Below are 26,563 nucleotides of genomic sequence, written 5' to 3'. Positions count from 1 at the left end.
AAATGCACAAGCTGTTTGACTACTGAGGTTCAAAACTACTAATTAAATGGTCTAGAAGGCTTGAGACTACCATCGCTGGTGAAGACTAGCCAGAGCTAAGAAAAACGCACGGCACCTGAAATGCTGCACTGAAAGCAGTCAGCCACGTCCAAACAGGAGACAAGGTTGCTGTAAGGTCAAACACATCAGTAAAATTGTTTTTTACAAGAACAAGTATGCCACCTAAAGCAATGAGGTATGTGTCCTTTTCTAAACAGCTGCAGAATATGAAAGGATTTCTGGGCAATAAAAGATTATTTTGCCCTTGATGACGCAGCTCTGCTTTTCTAAAGGTCCTAGTACTCAAGCCAAGTGGAGTGCGATAGGGCCCATCAGTCTACACTTGATGCAACACCCCAAGAACCAAAAGCAGTAGTAGAACTAACAAAGCCCGCAGACATTAAAAGGCATTCAGGAATGTCCATACTAAGTTATTTTCTATCAGTAACTAGAAAAGGATGATGCTTCAGATTTTGAGCATTAACTGAACAGAAACGTGTAGAGGTGAGCCCAGATGCAGAGTCCAGGACTAAACTCTGAAGATTCCATTTAACATTCTTCCCTCTTGTACAGAGAAATTGTTTTCAGGTGACTCATATTTATAGTCTCTGTAAATAAGTACAGAGAGGTCAAATGTCAGGATAGCATGTCAGAGAGATAAAGAAGATCGGAAAAGCAAGCTATGAAGTGCAGAGAAGGAAGTGCAGAAGAACAAGTGCTTTTCTCACTACATCAAGGCTGAACTGAAAGCATTATCAAAAAAGTCCGTGAACCTAAATTTTAGTAAGTTTAAACTCCCACAGTATTGTAGCAGAAGGGATTGTGAGAAGGGGATTAAACTGACATTGGAATTAGATTGATCAATAGATTAAGATGAGATGAATGAAGCTGACCCGAACTCCTAGCTGCTTCCTTACCATGAACTGCTGTTTTCTAAAACCCACTATCACTTCTAAGAAAGACAGAAAATATTCAGCATCACAGTAGTCAAACTTCTTGAAAAATTTTAATAAGACAAATGTCTTCATAATACAGGTAAATTGTACATCATAGATTACATGTTTATTAGGGAAGTGAATTAGTCTTTTCGTAATTGGATAGTTTGCTCTTTAATTCCGTCCTTTGTGACAATGCAAATCTTAAGCGCATCCCCAGTGTACACATCTCTTTCAGCAGCAGAAATAAAGACATCTTTAACCAGCTGCAAAGCCTTTTCCAGGGTCAGAGGTACCTGTTCCACATTTTGCATGTTCTTGAAGCCAATCTAAGAAAAGATGAAAATGCATTTTAAAGCAAGATCCATCTAGCGCAAAAGCTGTTTCAGACTCTGCACTAGAATGAGCAGATTTAGACAACTTAAAAAGAAGAAATGGTTGGTCTGTTTTAGAAAAGGAAATCTAGCAAAAGCATTCCTCCACACAGTTTACAGCTGCATGATCAGAACTTTGCCAATGCTGATAATCTTACAAAAGTACCTAGAAGCCGGTGCAGTGTACAGCCAGCACTGCTCCTCCCACTCGTTCAGCACATACAAGATTGCAATGAACGTTGGGAGCTGAACTGATCTAATTCTTCAGAAACTTCTTAATGGATTAGCAGATTCAGTACTGCACACAACCCCTTTCCTCTGGTCATGTGTACTTGGGCACATTTCTTAAAAGCAAATATTGCTCAATGTACCTAGAATTCAAATATAACAGTCTATATCGGAGCATAACTGGTCCTATTAAATAGTGTATTTTAGCTGATAAACTTAAGTGTCCACTTAAGCATCAGAACAGGAAAAGGAGGGGAAGGGTCACTCACTTTGCCTCAAACTCATAAGCCATAAAAAGCTACTTATGACAATTTTGTTTCTGCAGAAGATATTTTATTTTCGTCAGTTAATAAAATTCAAAATTAAGTCAAAGCTGAGAACCTGGAGTCGTTTAAATGAAAAAAAAAAAAAAAAGATTCTATTCCTTTCTCAGCTGATAAGAACTAAGAGTGCTTATTGCTTTTTTAAGCACAAAAGTTGTGTGGACATCAGGCTCAAGTGACTGAATTCCAACATCAATGTCAAAGAATAAAATGAGTAAAACATGCTTTGGTATTTCTCTCATTCAACGATTAACAGCTTCAACCAAATATGAAAATATTCTTCAAGTATTTGTAGACAGATTTCATTGAGTAAGTTTCCATTAGTTTTATGTAAAAACATTCTTAGAAAATGGTGTCTGAGTTGCACAAAACTTAAGACTTTTAAACAAGTGTATGTTAAATGATAATACGTATTACATACATCTACTAATTCTGTCTTCTTAATTTACTATTATTTCATGCTAAGTAACAGGCATATTTATGTTATAAACTAGGGGGGAAACCAAACCAAACAAAACAAAAAAGCCCAAACAGCTTCCATGGGTAATATAAATCCCTAATTAAAACATCTACCTGAATTTTAAACATGCAGTCCACTGTTTGTAGCATATTAAAAACTAGATTCTAAAACAAAACTTTTGATTTCTCCGAGAAGGTCATCCATACATTAATGAATTGTGTGGCTTTAACAGGTCCTACCTCTAATATATTTAAACCTTCCCTCAAAAGTAATATTCCCCAGAAGTAAAGCTCCATTAATTTGAACGTCACAAATGTTTCCTGGCATTAAGAAACTACTATTTTACCTGGTTATCAAGCAAGGGTTGCAGCATGGCACTTGCTGATCCACCTGCTTTGAAAGAATCTCTCTGGTACGAGCCCACTGGATCAAAGCTATATACTGCTCCCTTCCCTGAAAAAAAGCAGTATGTAATCATAATCCAGAAAGATTCTCGACACTGAGAAGCATTTATATCAAAAACTAGCTCTCTGCATAAGCAGCCTCTGGAGTATTGCATATCACAGCAAACTTCTACCAAATAACACTGCAGTATGTTCAGACAATGCTTTGTAAAGTAGGCTCACCATGGTTGTGGCTTGGTAATATACGCGAGGTTATTTTCAATATTTAAGGTATAACAATGCTCTAACAGATGTTTTCTACAGTACTTACCACAGGAAAAGTGCTGATGCAGAATAATCAAAGCAGGAGGATATGCTAGACCGCAGTGCTGCACAAAGAGCTCTGCTGGTTCTAGAGCTAGCACAAAGAGGCAGTTTAGTCATTGCTCTTGAACGATACAGTTCTTGAATTACCTCCAGTGAGTATGCTCGGATGCCTCTGCATTGCCTTCCTGGAACCAGGGATGACGCTCTGGTCTCTTATGCACTTCCCTCTGGAGTCAGGCCAGATTGTGCAAACCTTATTAGCTTGCACCAATATCAAAGATACAGATGCACTGTAGCTCTTAAGTAGCAGGGTCTGATGAGGACATGCCAGTGAAAACGCAGCACGTGGCCAAGCTCAGCCTTTCTGTTCAGACAGGCTGCACTGAATTTAATAAACTGGCCTGTGCACTTGGCAGCACAGCACAGGTAGCTGAACAGCCCTGAGAAAGCTCGCAGAGATCCACAAAGTAACACCAGATGGAAACAAACCAATCTTGCTGGACCCAAATTTATCCCATGCATACAAACCTGCACTCTGATTCTTATCAATTGCTACAGCACCCTCACGATCTGAGATTCACCACTACGCCAGGCAGACTTAATCCCTTTCCAGACTCCATGTATGGTAGACATGTCTTAACAAGGCTGGGAAAGCAACATAACAGTAGCAACAAACTGCGGGGGAATGGCTCAAATTACCCAAACACCACCACCTCCTGCTCAAAGCCAGAGAACACAGTATTTTAGCAACTCAACCAAATCATTGGACAAGAGCCCAGTAAATCCTGGAAGGGCTGTATGTTAAAATACTTCGATGTGGAAGTCATGATTTTCATTAGAGGCTAGTTAACATTTAAAAACATCTTTGTAAAAACCTGTCTCTGAAGTCAGTCTTTATACTTAATAACCTCTACCACACTCACAAGCCCGAGTAAAATATATACAATTTTACTGCTAACATCTCCTTTAAAGACCTAATTAAAAAATCCAGCAACGCTGTTAAAAAAGTGTTCCAGCCTGAAGTAAAGTATGAGAGGTAACCAATATTAGCAGATCTCACTTGTAATCAAGTAATTGCAACATAGTTAGACTTCCAGACCTTCAGAAATGGAAGATCAAGTTAGTAGCAGAAACTAGGGTACCAAAATGCCTAAAGGCAGGTGTCAGGAATAGCAACACAAACCTTGTTACGCCTTCAGTATACCTGAGACTTAAAAAGATAGCTATCCATTCACAGAAATGTACCCTTTTTTTCCCTTTTTGTTTAAAGCCTTACCTTCTTCATCAAGTCCACCAATTATGTTGTAAACGTAGTAAGGAAAGAAACGTCGAGAATACAGAATTGTAGACAGCATTGCCGCAATAGCCCCAGTAGTCATGGTCTTGTTATTGGAATGCTTGTACATCTGGAAGTGGTACAGTATGTCCAAGAAGGAAGTCAGACACTAAATTTTATACTCAATCAGCATTACATTTTCTGTAACCTCACTACAGAAGAATCTGATGCTAAGGATATTAACTAGCATGATTACTGAAAACACACTGGTCTAAAAGTTAAGCCTTCTTACAAGCCAAAAATTAACATCTCTCCAAAGTTCGGCAAAGAATAGATGTCACCTCATTAACAGTCTCATTTCCAGCTCTTCCACTCTTTAAATTTGTGACGTCACACTTAGTAAGATCACAGCATCAATTTCCCCTGTCTGATCTTTAACTAGCAATATAATTAGGATACAAACACTTGAAGAAAAACAGCAAAAATTGTATTTAAAACATACCATATTATAGGTCTCAAATGCAACACTAAGAATATAAGTTTCTAAATACAGTAAGTTAGTTATCTACCTTTAATCTTGCTTCAATAATTTTAGTAAGGGTAAGGCAGTCACCATGGAAACCACTACATCCAATGACCGTTTGTTCTGTTCTGTAAAACAAAAAATTTTGTTGTGATTTTAGATTTAGTATGAACTATACGACTTCATTACACAGTAGATTATTATGAAACACCAAATGTATTGTCAGTTTCTCTAACGCTACCAAAAACAGTTGCTTAAAAGGTAGTAACAGATATTTTGTGCATAAAAGGCAACTACAACCTACATCTTGCAGAGGACTCAAATGCAGGACCATGCAGACATCTTCCTTCAATCCACTGACTTCCACAGCAAGACTGACAAAAAGAAATTCTTAATTTCTTCATGCACCACTAACTCTAGCTATTACCATTCAGTCTTGCCAGAGGAGCTCTTTTGAGCTGGGGAGCCTGTTACATCATACCACTCAGCCCAGTTTTACCCCATGTGGCCAGAGGACTGCATTAAGATTGTACGATGGTTATGCAACACTTACGCTGTAGGTGGGTTTGTGTCAGCACAACAGAAGTTACCTGGCTGCGGACGCATTATAGAAGCTTAGCTCTTTGCTCAGTTTCAAAATGTTTCATGAACACTAACTACAGGAGCGCATGTTTGAAATTTAAATTCTAGTGAATTAGTGAGAGTCTACAGTCACACATACTTACAGACTAACACAAAGCAGTGATTCTGAAAACAGTTTAAATTGAAATCTTGTCTCAGCCTGTCAGCAGAATTACACAAAGCCATCATATACAGTATGCAGATTGTACCACAGTAATTTCCATTGAGACAGTATCAGAGAGTCAAAGATGTAGTAAGGTGCTAGCCAGGAGAAACTTAAGTTCCTATGATCTCGTGTCATTGATAATAATAATAAAAAAAAACATACACCAAAAAATTGTTACATAGCTGATAACAACCTACTAGGCAAGCAGCTGCTACAGTCAAAAGAATGTAAACAAATTTTAAACCAAGGGGATGCCATCTAGGTGAGTCAAGATACACAAAAAATGAGCATAAGAAGTTCAAAAATGGAACTACTGACAGGTTTATCTCTCCTAAAACAAACACCTCTTTGAAGTGCCAGATGGTTGACTAGAGAGACACAGTACAACTGGCAGCAGTGGGCACACTTGTGTGCCAACACCAAGTGTCCTGATGAAGCAGAACAAGTTACCACAGGATTAAGTTGTGCTACAGTTAAGACAAAAGTTCTTCTGATTATCCAGGCAAAAAAATACCCAGCTTACAATAAGCCTTGTGTCATGCTAAAAATGTTCTGTTACCAGCTAACTTCAGGAGCATGCAACGAGAAATCTGGCTGCATTTACAACATCGCATCACATCTTGCATTACATCAAGGGTCACCATGGCTCCAAAATCAGTTTTATTACTATCTGTTTTTCTGAGAATTCTGCTTAAAGAAAAGGATAGATCCTTTCAGGCAGGTAACATGTCCAACAATACAAAAGAGCTTTCATCTGGTTTAATTCTTAAAAGATCTGGACTTACAGCTTGTAGCATTTTGGACTGTCTCGGCAGTGAATTGCATAACCTTCACTCAGTCGTGTGTCAGAGGCAACAATAGAAAAGTCTTCTCCAGCAATCGCCAACACAGTCCTTAAAGAAGAGTATTCATACAGTCATGACTTTTAGTACAAATATTTTCTTAGGCAACAGAGGAACAGACTAGGTAGTAGTTCTATACCTAGACTCACATTTTGTAAAGCATCTTCTATTTCTCGCTAAGCTTCCCACTATGCACATCCCTACACGTGACTACACGTGACTCAAGACTGGAAAGACACACTGAAGAAAATACACGTACATGATTCTCAATTTTGTGTAATAACTGTATGGAAACTTGGTAAAACAGAGTTTCTATACAATGCAAGAACCAGACTCAACAGACTAGCAATTTTAGATGCCTGCTAATGCAAGATTCACCCTTCTAAAACAGTCTGGCTCTTGAAGCAAAACCACTCCAGCCAACTATAAGCACCAGTATCATTAAACTTAAATGACAGTCACTTTTTTAATCTGATGTTATCCTGTGTTATTTACTCCCAAGTAACTAGTTTTGTGATTGTCACATGTGCGCTACCATGAAGTAACGAAGAGATGTCCTTTAAAAAGCAGTTAGGCATTATGTAAAACATCACCTACCTTGAACAGTTATGACAAGGCAGCCTTCAACCCAGGTACAGGTTTAAAAGCTGGTAATGTAACCATTACATGCGTTTCCTAAGTCACTATAAACAAACAACCCCGAGAGGAAAGGAAGGCGTTCATTTTAACCCGTAAAAGTTCAGGGAGCCCGACTGTGCCAAAAGCCACACGGACAGGCAAGAACAGCCTGAAGAGCTTCAAGAACCCGCGGGACGCTCGGCCCAGGCCAAGGCCGAGCCCAGCTCCCCCCCGTGCTGCCACTCTTTCTCTACAAAAAGAGGCGCTCGCAAGTGGAGACAAACCTTCACGGAGTGCCAAGAAGAGGCAAGAGTAAGACGAGGAAGACCCAGCCCCACCGGCACTCTCCTCAGGGTCCCCTCCCCCGGGAAGAAAGTGCCTCAGACCGCCCCACCCCCTGCCTGCGACTCCTCACCCTCCGTTAAAGGTGTAGGGCGAGAAGCGGTACTGCACGGGCGCGCCGAGCCCGTAGCCCATCTCAGGCTCGAAGTCCGCGTAACCTGCTCTGGACAGCATCCCGGCAGCCCAGTGCAGTGCTGTCTCACGGCAAAATGGCGGCCCCGGAGCCGGAAGTGGTGCTCTACCGCTCTAGGAGGGCGGCGGCGGCCTCTCGTCTGCTCTGGAGGATGTCGAGCCCCACGCGGGCGGGCGGGCGGCGGGGGGCGCTGGTGGCGCGGCCGTTGGTGGCGGCTCCACCCCGGTGCCCGGCTGCCCGTGGGCTCCCTGTGTGCGCTTGCCAGACTGGGCTTGGCGGGGCAGGGCGCGCAGCAGCGGTTTTTACCCGGCTCAAGCGCTGTCAGCCCCTATCTTCTGTGGAGGAAGCGAGCGGGTTGATAGCGGATGCGGTGAGGTGACCCGAAGAGCCCCTTGTGTTTGGGCAGATAGGGAGCAGGGCAGCCCCTATTCGGGAAAAGGGGGGAGCACCTTGAGAAACATCGAGAAGAGGAAGGGTGAGGAAGCACCCAAGCTCCTCGAGGTGGGACATGGGGTGCAGTGCCAGGCACCGTGGGGCGAGTAGGAACAGGCGAGAAGGGCTGGGGTAGAACCACGGAGGTGCCAGGGCAGAAGCACAGGGGAGGGAACAGCTGTATCCTCTAGAGGAGCAGCGTGTCCCTCTGCCCAGGAGGAAAAGCTGCCGTTGCTGAAGTCTCTACGGCAGCTGTGCATAGGCAGCGCTGAGAACCGCGAAGCCACGGCACTACGGGGCGTGCGGCTCTGCGGCAATGAGTGAGGGGCAGCGCTTTGTACAGCTAGAAAATGGTGAACCACCGCCTTCCAGAACAGGAGCCGGCGGCCAGGCCTGGCGCAGGAGCCACGCGTGCCGACGCTGAGCACTGCTGGAGGCCCACAACCCCTGCAAGGCGCCGGCCCACCCCGCTCCTCGGGCTGCAGGCGCTGCGGCCTGCCCTCGCCCTCACTGGAGATGGCGGCGGGGCGGGCGGTGTGGGCGCACGGCGGAAGTGGCGTACTCGGGACGCGCCGGCGGCGCGGGGCGCAGCTTGGCTCCCGCGGGCGCTGTGCGGCGGGGTGGCGCCGGGAGCGGCAGGTACCGTCCGCGCCGCGCCCGCCTTCCCCCCCCCGCCCCGCTTCTCCAAGGGGCCGCTGCCCGCCCCGCGGCCCGGCGAGGGGACGGCGGGTGCCAGCGCCTGCGGGGTCGCGATGGCGCGGGCCGGGCCTGGAGGGCGGGGGCGGGGCGGCGGGGAGGTGGCGGCCGCCCCCGCCTCGCGGGGCTCCGGCGCGCCGGGGGTGGGGGCGAGCGGCGGCCGTTGGCGGGACGAGAAGCCGGCACGGCCTTGAGACGGAGGGCGGGCGGTGACGCGGCCGGGGCCGCGGCTGGGGCGGCCGTGGGGGGGTGGCGGGGGCCGCCTCAGGCCGAACCTGGCTCCTTCCGAGTGCTGCCGCGTCCCGAGGGAGAGACCCTGAGGGGACGGTCGGGGCCTTCTGCGGGACGGCCCTTGCCTCTGGGCCCGGGCCCCGCGCCGGAAGGGTCCCGGGCGCTGGCAGCGGGGATCCCGGAGCCACGGTGCGGTGGTCACACGATGGACCGCTGCGTAGGTGGGGTCCTGGCACGGCTGCTGCCGGGCCTTTGAACAGCTGGGCTGGTGAGGAGCTGACTTGATTTCTTCTAGGGTGATGTTCAGGCTTCTCATTCACTCCTCTCTCCCACCTGTAAAACCTGGATGCTCTGTTTGATAACCTTCGGTGACAGTAAAGGTGATAATATCTTGTGGTCACAGGGGAAAACGCATGCCATTTCATCTGCAGTATAAATATTCTTGTAATTCTGAGCAGTCTTACCTTAAAAAAAAAAAACAAACCTGGACACTGAATAGGCTCTCTTCAAATTTTGAGGTGGTCTGCCTCTGGCCTAAAAATGACCTTGATTATTTCTGGGTAATAGGTATCTAGTTAAGAAAAATAATTAATGGAAAAATATTTGATATCAAGCTGTAACATTTGAATTCTTCACTTGTGTTGTTTATTTCCGCAACATGGCAACAGACATGTGGATGATTATTTTTTTTTTTAAACTATACATTTCACTGGTGTGCCTGAAATTGGCTTTCGCCTATTTCTTTTTTTCTCGTAAAGTGCATGTCATTGTTTGAAATCTGTTAGTGCCTTATTTTATGGAAGGGGATGGAAGAAGCTTTCCTAGTTCCGATTTGACCAGCGACGCTTTTCCCACAGAAGAAAAGATACTTTTGGAAGCCCGAGTGTTAAAATTGTCAGAAAGAGGCTTAGAAGCAATGTGTCAGTAAGCTTTTTGGTTAGTAGTCAGGGGAATTCAATTCTAAAAAATCAGTTCTTTTCCAGCTGAAGAAAAGCTTGGAGTAGAATGAGCATTAAGAGCTTGAGTTGTTTGTGTAGGAGGGTTCCGTTAGACAGAAGCCTGCTCATGTGAGCCAGGTTACCTGCCAGAGACTTCAGCAGAAGCATGCTGCAACATTTCTGTCGAGTGTGCCTGAAAAAGGTTATTTTTATGGATTGTGCGTGTGTGCATGCATGTGTGTGCGAATGATATATTTATCTTTATGTGGGTGTCTCTTACCTAACTCAGCAGCTGATAGGTTTGGGTTTGGTTTTCTGTTTAGGTTTTATTCTCAGGATACTACTTTTTCTCTTTTCAGGCGTTGATTAGCATTTTAGACTCATAACACACAGTTCTCTGGAGCTGATGTTTTCCTACCACTTTCAGCTTGGCTTAAAAAGCTAGTTTGCTGGAATGTTTTAAAGGGTTAAAAACCCTCTAGGATTCAAAGTTAATTTAAATTAATTGAAGGAAATACTTCTGGCCTCACCAAAGAAATAACTGGAATCATGGATCAGAACAACAGCTTGCCACCCTATGCTCAAGGCTTAGCCTCTCCTCAGGTAAGAACAAGTGATTGAATATGCAACTATGATACGAATTTCTTTGTGAAAGTGTTTTCCGTAACTTCAGTTTTTTTGTTTTCAGATCTGAAGAACTCTGCTAGGTACTGAATAATACTAATATAAAGCAGTATTTTAAAACCATCAACTTGTCTATCTAGAGGTGTAAGAAATACACAGATATATGGGGTTCCTTTAAGTTGAAATATGACTGATGAGTTGGAAGTACTAATGTAATTTTGGTGATTGCCCTTTAAATTAACATACATAATGGACTGTTGCTGTGCTATGAATGAATGTGGTATGATGGCCACAGTCCTTGTTCAAACAATTGCAAGTTAAATTGTGGGTCAAAGTTGAGACATATGCGCAAAGTAGTGTGAGAAGCGTGTCAGTATCACTGGCTGGAGGTGAACAATGCTAGAACTGACAGATACCTAGAGGTAATATTTTAATCTGTAGAAGTGCATTTCCAAGGGTTTTCTGTTTTTAGCGAGTTACTACTATATGCCTCAGGTTTGATATGATCGGTTTACATTGATTTTTAGACTTCTGAAACCTTTTTCTCTTAAAACCAAAATGGAGTCAACATGATCTGTAGTTTCTGTTTCATGCTTTCTGTTGTAGGGTGCAATGACTCCAGGAATTCCAATTTTTAGCCCGATGATGCCGTATGGCACAGGACTGACACCACAGCCTGTCCAGAGCACCAACAGTCTGTCCATCCTAGAGGAACAGCAGCGGCAGCAGCAGCAGCAGCAGCAGCAAGCAGTGCAGCAATCTACATCACAGCAAGCAACGCAGGGAACATCTGGTCAAACTCCCCAGCTCTTCCACTCACAGACTCTTACCACAGCCCCTTTACCGGGAACCACACCTCTGTACACCTCTCCAATGACTCCAATGACTCCCATAACTCCTGCAACACCAGCGTCAGAGAGCTCTGGGATAGTGCCACAGCTACAGTGAGTGTCCCATGTGTTAGTGCAGCGTGTCCTTTCTCAGATAGCCCTTTAAAGACTTAGGACCAAAGCCACATCAGAAATGGGAGTACTGCATTTTGGTGGGAAGGGAGGTCGTGAGACTGTGTGGGTCTCTACCAACGATATGAGTAATTTTTGCTTCTATTTTTAGCTTAGCTTTGTTATTAAACCACTTAGTAATATAGTTTCTTAGTGATTTGTCAACTATACATCTTTTAAGCATACCAGTGGAGGTTGTTATGTATGTCTTCATTTAGCACCATTGTAACTTTTAACTCTATGCACTTTAGTTCCTCGTGCTTAGCTATAAAGTATTCTGATTGATAATTGGGTATTTCAGAACATGTATACCTAGAAACTTATTCTTATTTGTAATTTACTGGATACTTGTGACCTGTTCACAGAAAAGCAAATAGCTGCACATCACTGTGCATAGAACTTTGTTAGTGAGATATTAAAGCAGAATACAGGAACTATCACAGCTGAAAGGGAATTAGAAGTGTAAAGGGGAAGAAACTAGTTGCTAGTCTAGGAGCTAGACCACAGTTCTACTTAGCATTCCAGGTTCCCTTTTCTAGTTCACGGCTACAGCTGAGTTTGTTTAAGGGGGAAAAAAACCCTTAGAACTAGTTTTGGGGTTTGATATGGAAGTATTTTCACTGAGCTTTAGTTTTAAAGAGACTTTTACAGCAATTTATGGAAGGCACAGAGACAAAGGTTGAAAGAGTAGTTCCTCGTATTTCTTTTTTTTTTATTATTTATTTCCATTGAGGACCTTTAGATTTCAGGGTCTTCCCAGAAAACAAGTTTCCAAAGATATTTTTGCTCTAGGAACTTCTCTTAAAACTTTCTAGAGACCTGCTATCCTGTCACCTGGCAATGGGTTTACCCCCTGGTTATTCCCACTTAGTCCTGCACCTCTTCTTCCTTCTTGAAGGGCACACCAAGGAAAATTTGAGATGGTGTTATTGTTATTTCATCGTCTCCTGTTTCTAGCAGCTTCCCTGATTGTGGTGGGGGCTCTCAACATCAATAGGGAAGATGTCATTGAAACTTACTTGGAGAAACAAATTAAAAAAAAATAGTAAAAAAAATAAAATTAATCAAGCTTGCTGAAAATGAGGAAGACATATGCATTCTTTATTGGGTTTTTAATGTATGTCTCTGAACTGTCTTCAGGAATATTGTGTCCACGGTGAATCTTGGTTGCAAACTTGACCTAAAAACTATTGCGCTTCGTGCCCGAAATGCTGAATATAATCCCAAGGTAAGATAAATGTATTGGAGTTCATCCTGTAACAGGTATGTTAAAGGCACGGGTTGTGGGTGTAGTTGGTAGATGGAAAACCTTCCTGCCATAGATGCAGTTTTATACTATAGTTAAAGAAATCCTTAATAAACTTAGACCATCCTGTCAAATTAGTAAAAAGTATTATTATACTGATGTAGTTGTGTTTTACACCAGGCTATAATTTGGTAGATTTAGAAAGAACACAGCATACTTAGGAACAGCCTAACCAACAGTGTAATACACTGGCCAAGTTTTTTGTTGTGAATCTGGCCTCTGCTACTATTCCTATGGGTGTTTCTTTGTAGTGCTCACAAAATTCGTTTCTTGTATTCCTGTGAAATGTCTGACGGCAAAGTCTTGTTCCCTGTCTCCCAACAAGGAGAAAGGAGGGAAGAATTCAATTCCTGGGCTCCTGCCAGAGCCACGGTTGTTCTGTATATGCATTGGCTTCCTCCACCTGGCTGCTCCCCTGGAATTCTTGTGGTCGCAGCACAGTCACTCATTTTGTACATTATCATCTGGCTTCCCCTCTGAGCGCTGTTCTTTCATGTTGTTCCCCAGTACTGCTGCTATCTCCTTGCTTCCAATGGCTAGATTTGGTGGAACAACAAAATGACAGTGATTTTTTTTGCATGTCAACTTCTAAGTTGTCTGCTGCTTCTAAATAGCGATTTGTTAAACTGTGGGATTTTTTTAGCCTGGGAAACTTTGAACAGCAGAGGACCTGGAGCATTGAATCAAGAAAATTATGTCTCTTTGTTTTTCTTCTGGGTGGCTTCTCTTGGAAACGTTACCTTTGCAGCCACAGTAGTTGGACACTTATTTCTAAAAAAGTTTACATGTTGTGTAGTTGAATTGACTTGTCTTTGAAAGGCTGCAGTTTTCATGGGATGTGGTAGGTTTTTTGTTTTCCTATTTGGGACTTCGTGCAGTTTACCTGAACTCTGCTCTCAAGGATTAAAGCAGGCATGCAGGCATTTGTGATAAATAACTGTTACTGTAAGTTTACATCAGTGATGCTGTTACATAACTGCATGTGAGTAAGATACTAGTGCAGCAAAAATTTGAGCATGCCATGGTAACTCTTAAGGTAGGGGTAGGTGGCTGTGTAAAACAGAGTAATCAATACAAAATGCTGTTTTCCACAGCAGAGAGAAAGAAGGGTTATGTAACACACTCCTGACGTTTAGTCAGTACGTTCTGTCAAAAATGTTGCTTGGCTGTATTATTTAAGCTGTATTTTGACAAATGTGCTGTTAGGTAATCACTCTACCACCTTGGTTTTGTCAGCAGAACAGACTGACAGAACAGAACTGTATGGGACTGCACAGTGAACCGGTCCAAGTTAAATACAACAGAGGAATAGGGGTCTGTCTGTGTGTCTGTATGCCCGCATCAGTTACCAGTTTCTCTTGCTTCAAAGAGTTTAAGAATATTTGGAAATGCAGGCAGAGATGTTACAGTACTTAGAATGAAAAGCCAAGGCTAACTGGGCTGCCTTGTTCAACCTACTAAGTTGAGGTGACTTATGTTTATACAGAACTTTGATCTCCAGCTGTTCTGTTTGCTGATAGGTATTCTAACGCTGTCCAGTTTTTTAAGACACAGAAACAAGAGATCATAAAATATTTGCAGAAGCCTTCCATCATCCTGCTTGTAACAGATCAAATTTCAAGACACGTGGAGGAATTTTTTTAATTATTTTTAAGATTGTCTCTCTTGCTCTGTTGCAAATGTTAGCATTATTTATATGTTGCATGTACAGTAATGAGAGATGAGCTTAGTAAAATAGGAATGCAATGGTAAATACTCTTTCTCTCTGACTACATCTCAGTGTGTATCTTTGAAGCTACATACAATTTAAGCATTTCAAGTAAATTTTAAGTGATCCATAATTATGTTTGAACTTAGTATTTCTTTGCGTTACAGGTTAACTTGATACTTAGATTATGCAAATTTGGTTTTAACGTAATGATTACAGCAATGTATCACTAATAGTCTCAATGCTCACATTTCAGCGTTTCGCTGCTGTTATTATGAGAATAAGAGAACCACGTACTACTGCGCTGATATTCAGCTCTGGAAAAATGGTGTGCACAGGAGCAAAAAGGTACGTTTAGGCATTACAAGCAAACAATTCAGGCTGTCTTTTCTCTTGTACCACGATGCTTTAGAAGTACTATTATCTGTATGCAGTATTTGTATATATATATACACACCAGAGTTGTAGAGGTACAACTAAGCTTGCTCCCCAGTTATTTTAAATAGACTAATACACATTTCTACACAAAATGTCTTTTTATGACTGAAAGAGAAAACGGTAGTTCTGTTTCTGAAGCTCTTTCATACAGCCTGATAAACTAATTTGCGGAGGTTATTATATTCACTTCTTTGGCTTTGCAGTTATCTTTTTTTTCTTAGTAATTTTAAAATTTCATTGACTAAGCACTGGAACTGCTTAAACTGTAGGGGTGGTGGCAGAGGAAGGGTGATTTTATATTTGAACAGTTTCATTCATCACAGGCCAAGAGCTCCAAGTCTCTGGTCCCTGTAGTCTGATCTGTTCTTAACATGATCATTGAAGTGTAAGAATTGAAAACTAAACATAAGCTTAACTGCAGCGGGCAGGAGAGAAATTCTGCTCTGAAGAAGTCTGCTAGGAATCCAGAAGGAATAAGCTAATGAGCAGATGAATGGATAGAGCCATACAGGAAATGCTTTCTCTACCTGGTGACATTTGAAGTTCAAGTTGTCTTACTCTGCATGAGGAGGAACCACATCCTCAGCCGTTTACAAAACTGAAGCAAACTGAGTTCTGCAACAGTGTGCAGTTGTGCTCAGTCCGCGTTTGAATGCCTGGGCTGAATCAAACAGTGAATTTTGGCAGTTCACACATTTTTATAAAAATACGCATTTTCTACCAGTAGTAGCTCAAAGTTGTTTTACACCAAAAACTTAAGTAACAGTTTTCACATGCCATTAGAGGGACCTGGGTTAATATTTTAAGTGTGTGAAGTATGTGGATTTATAATTTACTGTTTTCTGCCTCATGAACAGTGAGTACAACGTGAATTATTTTCAAGATCCTAGTACCAAAATTAGCATGCAAACCAGTGCTAGTTGTTAATTTTGGATGCAAAACTTCTTCCCCCCCCAAGTTATGTATATGTGGCTTAATGCCATTTTCCTCAGTTAAGTATTACTGAAGCAATAATATCTTTTTCTCACTTCAGTGAGGAGCAATCCAGACTGGCAGCGAGGAAGTATGCAAGAGTTGTTCAGAAACTGGGTTTTCCTGCAAAATTTTTGGATTTTAAAATTCAGAACATGGTGGGCAGCTGTGATGTGAAATTTCCCATCAGATTAGAAGGATTGGTACTCACACACCAGCAGTTCAGCAGGTAAAAAAAAAGAAAAAAAAGACTTGCTTATGTTTCATTCTTGCTACATATTGACTAGCTTAGACAGTGACATCTGTTCAGATTATTCCTTTGCACCAGAAGGAAAACTGCACTTTGTTCCCATTGCTGCACTGCCTTGGGTGTAACTGAGATTGCCCAATATGAACCCATCAGAATTATCTTCCCTGCTACTCTCTCCAAGTTTCAGCAAAGTGTACATCTGCTCTGCCCATTCCTGCAGTCCTGCAGATGAAAGACTGGAACATGTGTCTGCAAGCATGCTTAAACACTGTCACTCTCTTTTCTTACAGCTACGAGCCAGAATTGTTTCCTGGCTTGATCTACAGAATGATCAAGCCAAGAATTGTTCTGCTTATTTTTGTTTCTGGAAAAGTGGTTTTAACTGGTAAGTGAAGACACTATCTTACACCAACAGGTTAGATTTAGACTGAATTACAGAGAACACACAATGGTACCAGAGGTACGTAAGCTGCTAGGAACTCTTTGAGAGATGAGATCCCAGTACTGACTAAAATCCCAGTACTGACTAAAAACAGTACAGTATTCTGCGGATGAGTGCACAAAGCAAACCACAAATTTGGCTAAATCCATGTAAGCAATAAACGTGAATCCTAATCAAGTATGCAGGTCCCCAAAAAGCTGTAAGAGCGCAGGTAATGTTTCTGGGGAAAGCTGAGTGTTTCTGTGGGCTGGGTGCGCGTGACTGAGCTAACTACTTTGACAGCTTGGCTGGAGGCTGCTGCCATTCTCCTTTGGTAGAGCAGCCAAAGAAGGAGAGATACCCAAGCTCTAGGACCTCCTTAACCTCAGGCACTCCACCTACACCTTTCCTTTTCCCCTCCTGCGAGTCTTACTGTGGAGGAAAAAAAAAAACCTCAAGACTCACAGACAAAAGGAGGAGCATGTCCCTGCAGTTTGGTGGGTGGCAGGGCTCTGCAGCAGTCTCATTGCCAGACCTTGCTCCCCCAGATTTTCACACTCTCAAAAACTCTCCCCCAGTTAGGCCTTTCTGCAGAAACAGCCTGTGGAGCTGTGCTTTGTAGTTGGGTTTCCTGCAGAAATTATGTATAGAAAAACCCCATAAGCACAAAGATGCTAATCAAAGTTTTACCAGTTACATTACTAGCCTTCTCGCTTGTTTATTCTGGTATGCTGTATATGAAATGTGTATTTAAAAAAAAATCTTAAAAATAGGGATCTATGAATACACATAGGTTTTATACAGTTGCATTCAAATAAACCTTCTAAAAGCTAAAATTATTTGGTGAAAGGTACAAACTGACTTAATCCCCTCCTCTTCCAGGTGCTAAAGTACGAGCAGAAATCTATGAAGCATTTGAAAACATCTATCCTATTTTAAAGGGATTCAGAAAGACAACGTAACAGTTTCTACATCTTTTAGAGAAATCAGGGGTATATTTTCAAAGGTATTGTGTATGGCACAGCAGTAACAAGAGATGGACTTCAGTGAAACTGCAACACCAGGACTTGGACTATTTCCCAGTTAGTGCCTACTTCCCTGATGCTCAAGGGGAACCGTGTTCTTGATTATATCTACTGAGTTACTGTGACTTGCTTTACTGGGCTGTTCCTGGAGCAGTCCCTCCAAGTTTTATTTATATTCTAGCTTTTAAATAGTTTTAATGCCAGTTCTATTGATAGAAGATCTGTAAGTTGGTTTAAAAGACAACTGCAACTGTGTCACTCAGTGTATAAACCACTTAAATTGCCATGTATATATGTTTTAACTTCCTTCCATAAGACCATGGTTTTTATAATTTTCAGAACTTAAGCTTTTAGATTTTTTTCAATTTGAAATTTCTTTGGTGCCAGACACATTCCCTCTTTCCAGTATTAAGCAAGACAGAATAAATTTATTCTAATGAAAATGGCTCACTGTACATATATATATATAATATATACCTTCCTTCTCTTTCTTCCTTCAGCGCCACATGTACAATAAACCCTGTTTATACAATTACGGGAACTGTCTTAATGAATTTTAAAATTACCCAGTCGATAAGAGTGAACTACATGGATTAAACTAAAAAAAGTTTTCAGAGTTTTTCAATAGCACATGCACTACTATAAGCAATTTGTCATTTATCAGAGAATCCTAACAGTGCTCTGGCTTGCTTACCAGCACTCATATCCCTGGCAACATCTAGCTTGAATAGTTCTAGTATGTTAAAACAAGAGATGGATGACCAGTTAAAGAGGTTTGTGTTCAAGTATGTGTTGCCTTATGTTCAGCAGGTGGGATTTATGCAAGTCTTAAATAGCTACACTTGGCCGAATTAGAACAAAAGATCCCTGCTTAGCTTTTAGAATTTCTTTAACTACTACTTTTGTATTTTACCAACTATAACAGTCTCACTATATTAGTGTTCCTCCATAATGTCAAAGCCCTCCCAATTACAGTCAGTATGTACATAATCTTCCCTCTGAACTGTGCTTGAAGCTTAATGGGCTGAGAACTAAAAATAAACTTCTTTTCCTCAAGTAAGTTTCCAGTAATAGTAACCTCCTTTCTCTGACTTGCACGTTCTTTCAAACAGCTTTTATCTAAAACTAACCCAATGTAACCAGAGTCTCTTTATTTACTAAGTTGGTGTTTCATTCCAGCCAAAATGAAGTTTTGTCTCGGCCTTGCTGCTGCTCTGTGGTGTACAAAGACACGGACTCTGGTTGCGGTGCAACCAGAGACACTTCACGGTACAGAGAAGGTCATATTTATATCTCTGAGCCTGGATACAAATTCCAGATGTATGGACCACCAGGCTCAGGGCAGAAACCATTCATGCAGTTACACAGCTATATATCACTACAAGCATGCAAACACCTTTTGGCTACTAGATAACCACATTTATCTTTCTTGCTTTCCTTCACAATACCCAGTTGTTCTCTTATCTCCTGTCAGATCAAGACGTTCTCTATCCTCCTCTCACACATCTCTCTTATCTCCCACCAGTAATGGTCAGACATTCTTCATACTCCTGTCATACACCTCTCTTCTCTACCCTCCTCAGACATTTTCCATCCTCCTCTCCCACACTGCTGTTAACAAATCCTGAGCAACCTTAATCTTGTCTTCTCTACTCCCCCTCTAGTGGCGTACACCAGCCTTTCTCCAAGCATTTTAATAATTGGTTTCATGGATCTTACCAGAAAGCTGCTCGTTTAATAACATAGCTTTGCCAGGGTAAGTTCAGGATACCCAAACACTGCAACGCCTCCAGTGCCACACCACTGTCTGCCATGAAACAGCGAACATTCCTGATTGCTCTTGAACGCAACTGTATGTCGATGCTTTTGCAGGACCCCGAACTACTACCAGCTTACCTGCAAAATTCTTAGCTCTGCAAGAAAACTTGGAGCCTTAAGTAACTGTGGAATGGTTTTCAACAAAATCATTCAGGCTGTACTATAGTGACTCAAGATACTGTTGGCTGTTCCGTGACATATACCAAAGCTTAAAGCTACCCTTTTAGAAATTATGTGATGACAAAAGTTTATAGGCGAAGCATTCCCTGCCTGCTCATCGGAGTATGTCCAACATTTAAATACATAAATAGAAAAAACCACCAACAGTGGGCCTAGGGCTTTCATAAAATCGCCTTCAGAATCACCGGCAAGCAGATGTGAATGGTTTGAGCAGGATAAGGGAATATGAAACAAGTAAATTTTATACCGAGAGAGAAAAAGCCTTACCTTTTCTGCAAACGTAGCTACAGCCAGAGGAGCAGTTAAGCAACTACTGAAGTTAATCCAGCATTATGGTTTCACTTTTCTCAGCTATATGCCACTCCAATACCAGAAGAATGTCTGCAGAGGGTACTTAGATGGCAGACTTAAGGTACAATTCAGCTTGAAAATCTGCTGCTACAAGACAAATATGTTCTGCTATGGCTGGCTTTGTTCAAACTGCTTCTGCACCCGACAGTCCTATGCAGAAACAGTTCAACTCAGTTATCTGAGTTTTATCTGATTTTATCTGACTTGACATTATTAATTTTTGTGCATTTTATCTTGAATAATCACTTCATCAGAACATGTAAGAACTGCCAAGTTAGGTTCAGTGTACTTTTTGAGAAAGAAGTGGATTTAAGTTCCACAGTGAAGCACTACACAGCTTTGTCTTGGCTGACTTCTGTATACCTCCTGAGCATAAGCACTCAAGTGATCTTACAGTAGTCTGCTTTTCTCTGTGAAATAATGTCAATTTTTAGTAGCACAACGAAAATCCTGACAGACAACAATCTAAGTTCTTGAAGTTCAGTTGCCAACCAAAGGTACTTTGACCAATCCAAAAATATTTCATCTTTATTTAAACGTTCAGAACTGAGATATGAAGTGAAATTAACTGAACAAAAGCATCTGGCTTCGTTGACAGGTTGAAGTAAAAGCTCCTGTGGAGGACAAGACAGAGGCGGTCAAGGTCTACTTTTAGTTTTATTGTTATTACAACATACACAGTTATCAGTGACTCTAGTTCAATTACCTGTTTGCAAAGTGCAGAGATGCACTGAAACAAGGCACGTATTCTGTTTAGATGGCGCAACTCAGTAACTCAAGGGACCTTAAATAGAGCCTGCAGAGAAGTCTTGTTTCCATATGAACTCTTCCAGGTATGCATTTCCCTCACCACAGTTGTCAGCACAAGTGTACACCACTAGTGTTCCCCAGTCAATGCTCTCTCCAAGGCTGTCAACCTGAAGGTGGTTCAGGAGCTGTGGCATAATCTTCAAGGAAAAACAAAGGTTTAGAGGCAGGCCATAGCGCTCTACCCTTTCCCCGTGTCTCTTCCCAAAGATGGGTCCTGCATTCATTTATTTTCTCTGACACCAACATCCATCAAAGATAGTAAGTAACACAGCAGCTCAAAGAAAACAAATTTTGAATTCTCAAAGCAATGTAGTAGATGCATAGGGAATCAGATTTTTACACATTTGTAAACCACCTTCCATTTGAAATTACCTTCATAGCTATGTTTTGCCTTTGCATGACATTGTGTTCACCATACATATGCTTCTACCACTAAAAATTCTACAGCTCAGTACTTCCAGCCAGAGGTATTACCAATGCACATTTCAAAGGCTTACCTTTTAAAAATAGACAGTACCAGACTCCTATTACTTAAGAGGTGGTTCTGTATTCACAAGTGCACCATTTTATGGAAGGTGCAAATTACAAGATGGGAACTTACCTTCTCTGTCTGAAAGTCTGCTAGGAAAAAGCAGTTACAGTAGTAAATAAGGGCTCAGTACAATTTAGCATAGTTTGTAGTGACCTGTAGCACCTACCTTGCTGTAATGACAAGCCAACACCTATACAGTTAGATCCCATTAAGTCTGAACTACATTACCTGTATTTAAATTAATTTACATACCTGGAATTCAAAAACCCTTTTGGCACCACATAAACAATCTGGGATATCTTTTTCTTCAGGAATATTTTCACCTGATACCCAGACTGGGCCTTCTCCTCCTCTGCAGTATCTTATAATCTGAAATAGAGCAGTTTAAGTTTGCAAGACTGTCTTTTCCTCTTGGTATAAAATTGGTATTTACTGACACAGACAAAGCTGTAAGATAGTACACAGGAAAAGGTCAGTTCCTGTAAGTAATACCCATGGCAAAGTCTATCAGTTGCAAATCACAGGTTTTATTAACTATTTGAGTCGTGCAAGTATTCATACAGCATTTTTCCAATGATTCAGGAATAAACTGCAATGACTTCTATTTCTCTAATTAAGGGATCCAGAAATGCAAGGTCATGTATTTTATAGTTTTGAGATGGAAGAAGAACAGATTGATAATTAGCGCATAGAAGTGTATAAAAAAGTCAGGAATGCAACCCTGCTCTTTCTGTTTGCTGTTCTGCATTTAAATGTAAGAGGACTACCCCAACATCCAAGCAGGAGGTATTTTCAGACACTCATATCCTTTGTTGTTCTGTTACTATCTAAATATTTACATAGCAAATCAGGCATTATCAACAAAAGGACACTTGTGCAGATCAGTCAGCATGGGGATGGTCAGAGAGAGAGAGGTGATGAACCCACCCAGGGAGGGAACAGACTCCCGGTCTCCTTTCTAGGTATGCACCTTAACCCCTCAGCTACCAGGTAAAACATGGAGAGAATTCCTTCTTCCTCCACCCACCTTCATGGATTTTGGCCTATGTTTCTTCTGAATGGAACAAGGAACCATGCTTTTGTTTTACAAGGTGGCTTTTTCAGCCTCTTGTGTTAGCAAGAAATAGCACAGAGAGAGATTTGTTTTAAATAGTTGAAATTTTAAAGCCATCACTAATTTTTTCAACCTTGAAGAAAAAGCAAGCCAAACCAACCCCTGCCACGCAGCTGGTGACAGTGACAGAGCTCCTCTCTGCAGTTTTGGTTCTGCTGAGAAGGAGAGCCAACAGGGCCAAAGGTTGAGGAAGAGTGCAATGGTTCACCATGTCCTTTGGTAAAACCACTACAGAGAATGGCCAGTCCTTCCCTCCACCATGTCGGCTTCAGTCTCTCCATGTCTTTTCATCTTGACCACCTTCTGTCTGGGACAGATAAGCAGGTCCTAAATTCTTACTACAGCATGAATCAAGTTCCACACAAAAGGAAGGGTATGTTGGTCAAGGTGTGTAGAGGATGAGGAGGCATCCTCATTGCCATTTCTAACCGTAGGTATATAAAAGGCAGTGAAATATTTTGCAGTTGCAGCAGGATGCTGTGCCAGAACCTCTAAGTTCTAAGGATGCCCCATCTTCTGACCTGTTCTGGTTCAGCAGCTACTCGTTCTTTAAACATTCGGAAGATCTTGTCTTCTTCAGTCTCCTGTTTTGCCATCGCTTCCAACGTCTCTTCATCCAAGGATTGAAATGCTTCACCTAAGAAAAATAAAAAAACCCCCTAAAGGTTACAGGCTAATGCAAGACAGTCAAAAATAAAAAACAATATTGCACCTGTAAGTGCATTTTGCTGTCAAGAATTATTCCTGGCACACATCGCTCTAAAACTTTTTTTTTCTTTTTGTGACATGCTGAAATTCAGTCACACACAGATCCATTTACTAGTTTGAGTTGAATTTATACATAGATGTTAGTACTGGAATGCTGGAAAGAAGTTAATAAAGTTTATGGCTCCCAGCTGGTATCACTGAGAATTCTGATCCTTCAGAACGTGACATCTGGAAAAGGCCACTCGTGCCATGCACGTGCCAGACCTTAAGTTTCTAGCACTGAAAAGTGCATCTGTTACATTCCAATGTTCACATTGACATGGGGCACTGAGCCGACTCGAGACAGCTTTAGACCACAGTAAGGGACAGCTGGAAACTCAGCAGCCTTCCCTGCTAACACCACAAACTCTCCACCCTGGGTGTGTTCAGAGCTGGCGTGGTAAACTGCAAACACACAATGAATTTGCAGGAGGAAAGTGGCCTGCACTTCAGCTGCATAATTCAAGGTCAATTAAAATAGTCTCAGAACAGTTTTCTTCTAGCACAGACAAGGAGATTTTGTTAAGTATCTTCCATAAACTAAGACAAACTGAACCAAGTCAAGCCAAGAACATCTAACTCAATCTCCTGATTCCAACAGCATCCAGCAGCAGGTGCTCAGGGCCCTGCTTTTCCCACTTGAGTTGTTCCTTACCTGCAGGAAGCACACAGGGACACAGCTCAATGCCCAGCTACCTGCAGCTTCACTGTGGGAGAGGAGGATAGAATGTCTGAAGAGAGAGGTATGAGAGGAGGACAGAGAATGTCTGATCTGACAGGAGATGAGAAAACAACTGGGTATTGTGAAGGAAAGTGAGAAAGATAAACATGGTTATCTAGTAGCCAAAAGGTAGTGATTGTAGTGATATATAGCTGTGTAACTGCATGAATAGTTTCTGCCCTGAGCCTGGTGGTCCATACATCTGGAATTTGTATCCAGGCTCAGAGATATAAAAATGACCTTCTCTGTACCATAAAGTGTCTCTGGTTGCACCACAACCAGAGTCCGTGTCTTCATACACCACAGAGCAGCAGCAACAGCCGCTTCAACAGCTCCTGAGATTGGGGCTTAATAAGTCTCTCCCCTAAAAGTGACTTCCGTTATGGGACATCTGCAAAAAACCTGCATCAACAAATGACTGTAGATCTAGCCTTTTGTCACCAGGAGTTTACAATGAACGCTTTAAAAATCACAGTATTTTAAAGATGTGATACTGGCTTCATTGGGAAGAATTAGAGACGTACACGTTTACAAAATTACATTCTTACCTGCACTGCCTGTAGCTCTGAGTTTCTCTTGTTCTTTTGGGTCCTTTGATCTATCTACAGTTTCCTCACCATCATCAGAATCCACACTGCCATCAGCAGGAAATTCTGGTTCCTCAGGTTCTATCAAAATTTCATATTCTGGAAACAGGAATTCATTATGCTCTGGAATTGCACTCTCCGAGTCATCTACAAAAGATAAAACAGATTCCACTTCACAACGTCAACTCATACTTTGCATCACTCTCCACAAAAGCTACATAGGAAAAATATAGCACAAACACTGCATGAGCGAGAACAATTTACATCACTGCTGGGCCTGATTTAAAGGTAGGTAAGAAACATTTTATATTAGGGACAGTAGAAAACTACAACAGGTGACATGTTGCTTTGAATCTCTGTAAATCCAAGGTCCACAGAAGACAGACTAAACAGTCTTTTGTTTAAATGCAGCTACATTTTAAAAACCAAAACCTGCAGTGTGACAGCTCTGCACACATCTCATTCTAACCAGCACATGCACACAAATTAAGTGTGTATCGGGTGCCCTGAGACTGCACCAGTTTTCTTACTTTTCCATTACATATTGTGAGTAGGCAGTTTCCACAAACGCATCAAGTATATCTTCCGTAACAACAGTACTAATTATGTGCAGGTTTCTGCTGTATCAATTAAACGTTTTAATGCCTGACCCATAACTTGACTTGAACAAATTGGCTTTTTATTCTGCTTACTTCCACTTCCTACGAAGTTTTTGGGACTAGTATCCCACAATGTATGATCGGTGATACATCGCATGCACCAACCTTCACTGCCCCATTGTTAATGCGATGCTTCTGCAGCCTAAAAAAATATTTGAAATACTCTGTACTTGTCTCTTCAAAAACCAGCAAACAAGCAAACATATGGATGAGACAGGAGGGCAGGGAAGAGGATGGGTTAAGAAAAGGGTCTCTAAACCAGCACCCTCATGGACACTCCTCTTTTCACCTACTGATGTGATTCTGTGAAGGCACCCCCTCTGCATGTTCCTTTACAATTTACAAATAAGCCGTCTCTAAAAGTAGCCTGCAAAGGGAAAAAAATTGGTCTACATCCTTTCACTTTTTTATGACATAGGGCAAGAGATCAAAGGCGCGCCTTAAATTAACCTTCCACGAACAAAAAAGGTCCCACGTTCTTATGTCTCATTAACGCTGAAGGGGATAAAAAGCACCTGAAAGAACTGCTGGTGGTTTCCTGACAAACCCTGAAGGACGCGATCCCCTGGCCACCTTTTCCCGCCCTCGGCAGGCCCTCACCGCCTGCCACCACAGCGCGCCCGCAGCGCGACCCCGGCCCGGCCGCGACTCACCTCCGGCCGCCAGCTGCCCGCAGACCCGCCGGTGCCCCTGCCGCCAGTCCAGCGCCTGGTGCTCGGGGCCGCAGTAGGCGGCGCGCCGGCAGCGCCCGCAGGCGCGGGGCCCCAGGCAGCCGCAGACGCGGCAGAGCGCGGCGCCGCAGCCGAGCCGGCGGGGGAGCGCGGCGGCGGGGCCCGGCGGCGGCTCCTCGGGGGGCGGCTCCTCGGGGTAGGTGTCGTTCCGCCGCGGCAGCTGGTTCCGGAACACTGCGGGGCGAGAGGCGGCGCTCAGCGGGGCGGCCGCCGGCGGCCGGAGCCCGCTCCTACCCCCCGCCCCCCGCCTCACCGCAGAGGGGCCCCCGCGGGCCCGGCAGGCGGTAGCAGGCGGCGTCGCGGCAGGCGAAGACGAAGAGGGTGCGGTGGAAGGCGTCGGGGCGGTGGGGCAGCGGCGCGTACAGCTGCAGCAGGAAGGCGCAGGGCTGCTGGCAGCGGCCGCAGCGCAGGGTGGCGGGGCCCGGCAGCCCGGCCTCGCCCAGCCACGCCGGCCGCCCCCCGACCTTGCTGGGGAAGTAGGCGCTGCGCAGCCGCCAGGCGCTGCCGGGCCCCGCCGCCTCGGCGAAGCCCAGCTCCACGCCGCGCTCCGCCATGTTGCCGGCGGAAAGGCTCCCGCCGCCCGCCGGAAGCGCCCACCCCCAAAGGCCGCGGTGGGCGGGGCAACGGCCCCGCGCTCCTCCTCCCCCCGCGCTCCTCCCCCCCGCGCGGCGCGGGCGGGGC

The 26,563-nt window shown here is 43.2% G+C and overlaps 3 protein-coding genes across 6 annotated transcripts; 1 reads left to right on the top strand and 2 right to left on the bottom strand.

Moving 5' to 3' along the window:
* Positions 1–1,026: 1,026 nt before the first annotated feature.
* Positions 1,027–7,691, bottom strand: PSMB1 (proteasome 20S subunit beta 1). The gene is made up of 6 exons (XM_040597650.1): positions 7,531–7,691; positions 6,441–6,548; positions 4,915–4,996; positions 4,346–4,475; positions 2,706–2,812; positions 1,027–1,303 (listed from the first exon to the last, which is right to left on the bottom strand). The coding sequence occupies exons 1-6, from the start codon at positions 7,629–7,631 to the stop codon at positions 1,118–1,120; spliced, it is 714 nt and encodes a 237-aa protein (XP_040453584.1). The 5' UTR covers positions 7,632–7,691; the 3' UTR covers positions 1,027–1,117.
* A 170-nt stretch (positions 7,692–7,861) lies between these two features.
* Positions 7,862–18,167, top strand: LOC121089897 (TATA-box binding protein). 3 transcript variants are annotated; one of them, XM_040597648.1, is made up of 8 exons: positions 7,862–8,091; positions 10,247–10,490; positions 11,118–11,455; positions 12,653–12,740; positions 14,783–14,874; positions 15,998–16,165; positions 16,477–16,571; positions 17,490–18,167. In XM_040597648.1, the coding sequence occupies exons 2-8, from the start codon at positions 10,437–10,439 to the stop codon at positions 17,567–17,569; spliced, it is 915 nt and encodes a 304-aa protein (XP_040453582.1). In that variant the 5' UTR covers positions 7,862–8,091; positions 10,247–10,436; the 3' UTR covers positions 17,570–18,167. The 3 variants fall into 3 exon arrangements, with proteins under 3 accessions (XP_040453582.1, XP_040453580.1, XP_040453581.1); XM_040597646.1 differs by lacking the exon at positions 7,862–8,091 and adding an exon at positions 8,580–8,661; XM_040597647.1 differs by lacking the exon at positions 7,862–8,091 and adding an exon at positions 8,974–9,217.
* Positions 18,168–20,491: 2,324 nt separating this feature from the next.
* On the bottom strand, positions 20,492–26,471 carry PDCD2 (programmed cell death 2). Of its 2 annotated transcripts, XR_005828415.1 has the most exons (7): positions 26,136–26,471; positions 25,805–26,056; positions 24,454–24,639; positions 22,959–23,074; positions 21,576–21,692; positions 20,688–20,928; positions 20,492–20,595 (listed from the first exon to the last, which is right to left on the bottom strand). XR_005828415.1 is itself a non-coding variant. In XM_040597645.1 (6 exons), the coding sequence occupies exons 1-6, from the start codon at positions 26,434–26,436 to the stop codon at positions 20,767–20,769; spliced, it is 1,134 nt and encodes a 377-aa protein (XP_040453579.1). In that variant the 5' UTR covers positions 26,437–26,471; the 3' UTR covers positions 20,620–20,766. The 2 variants fall into 2 exon arrangements, 1 of the variants encoding a protein (XP_040453579.1); XM_040597645.1 differs by lacking the exon at positions 20,492–20,595 and having other exon boundaries at positions 20,620–20,928.
* Between the last annotated feature and the right edge of the window lie 92 nt (positions 26,472–26,563).

This window comes from Falco naumanni, chromosome 6, assembly GCF_017639655.2.
Source record: "Falco naumanni isolate bFalNau1 chromosome 6, bFalNau1.pat, whole genome shotgun sequence".
Classification (NCBI taxonomy): domain Eukaryota; kingdom Metazoa; phylum Chordata; class Aves; order Falconiformes; family Falconidae; genus Falco; species Falco naumanni.
This window is presented reverse-complemented; position numbering and strand designations above follow the sequence as displayed.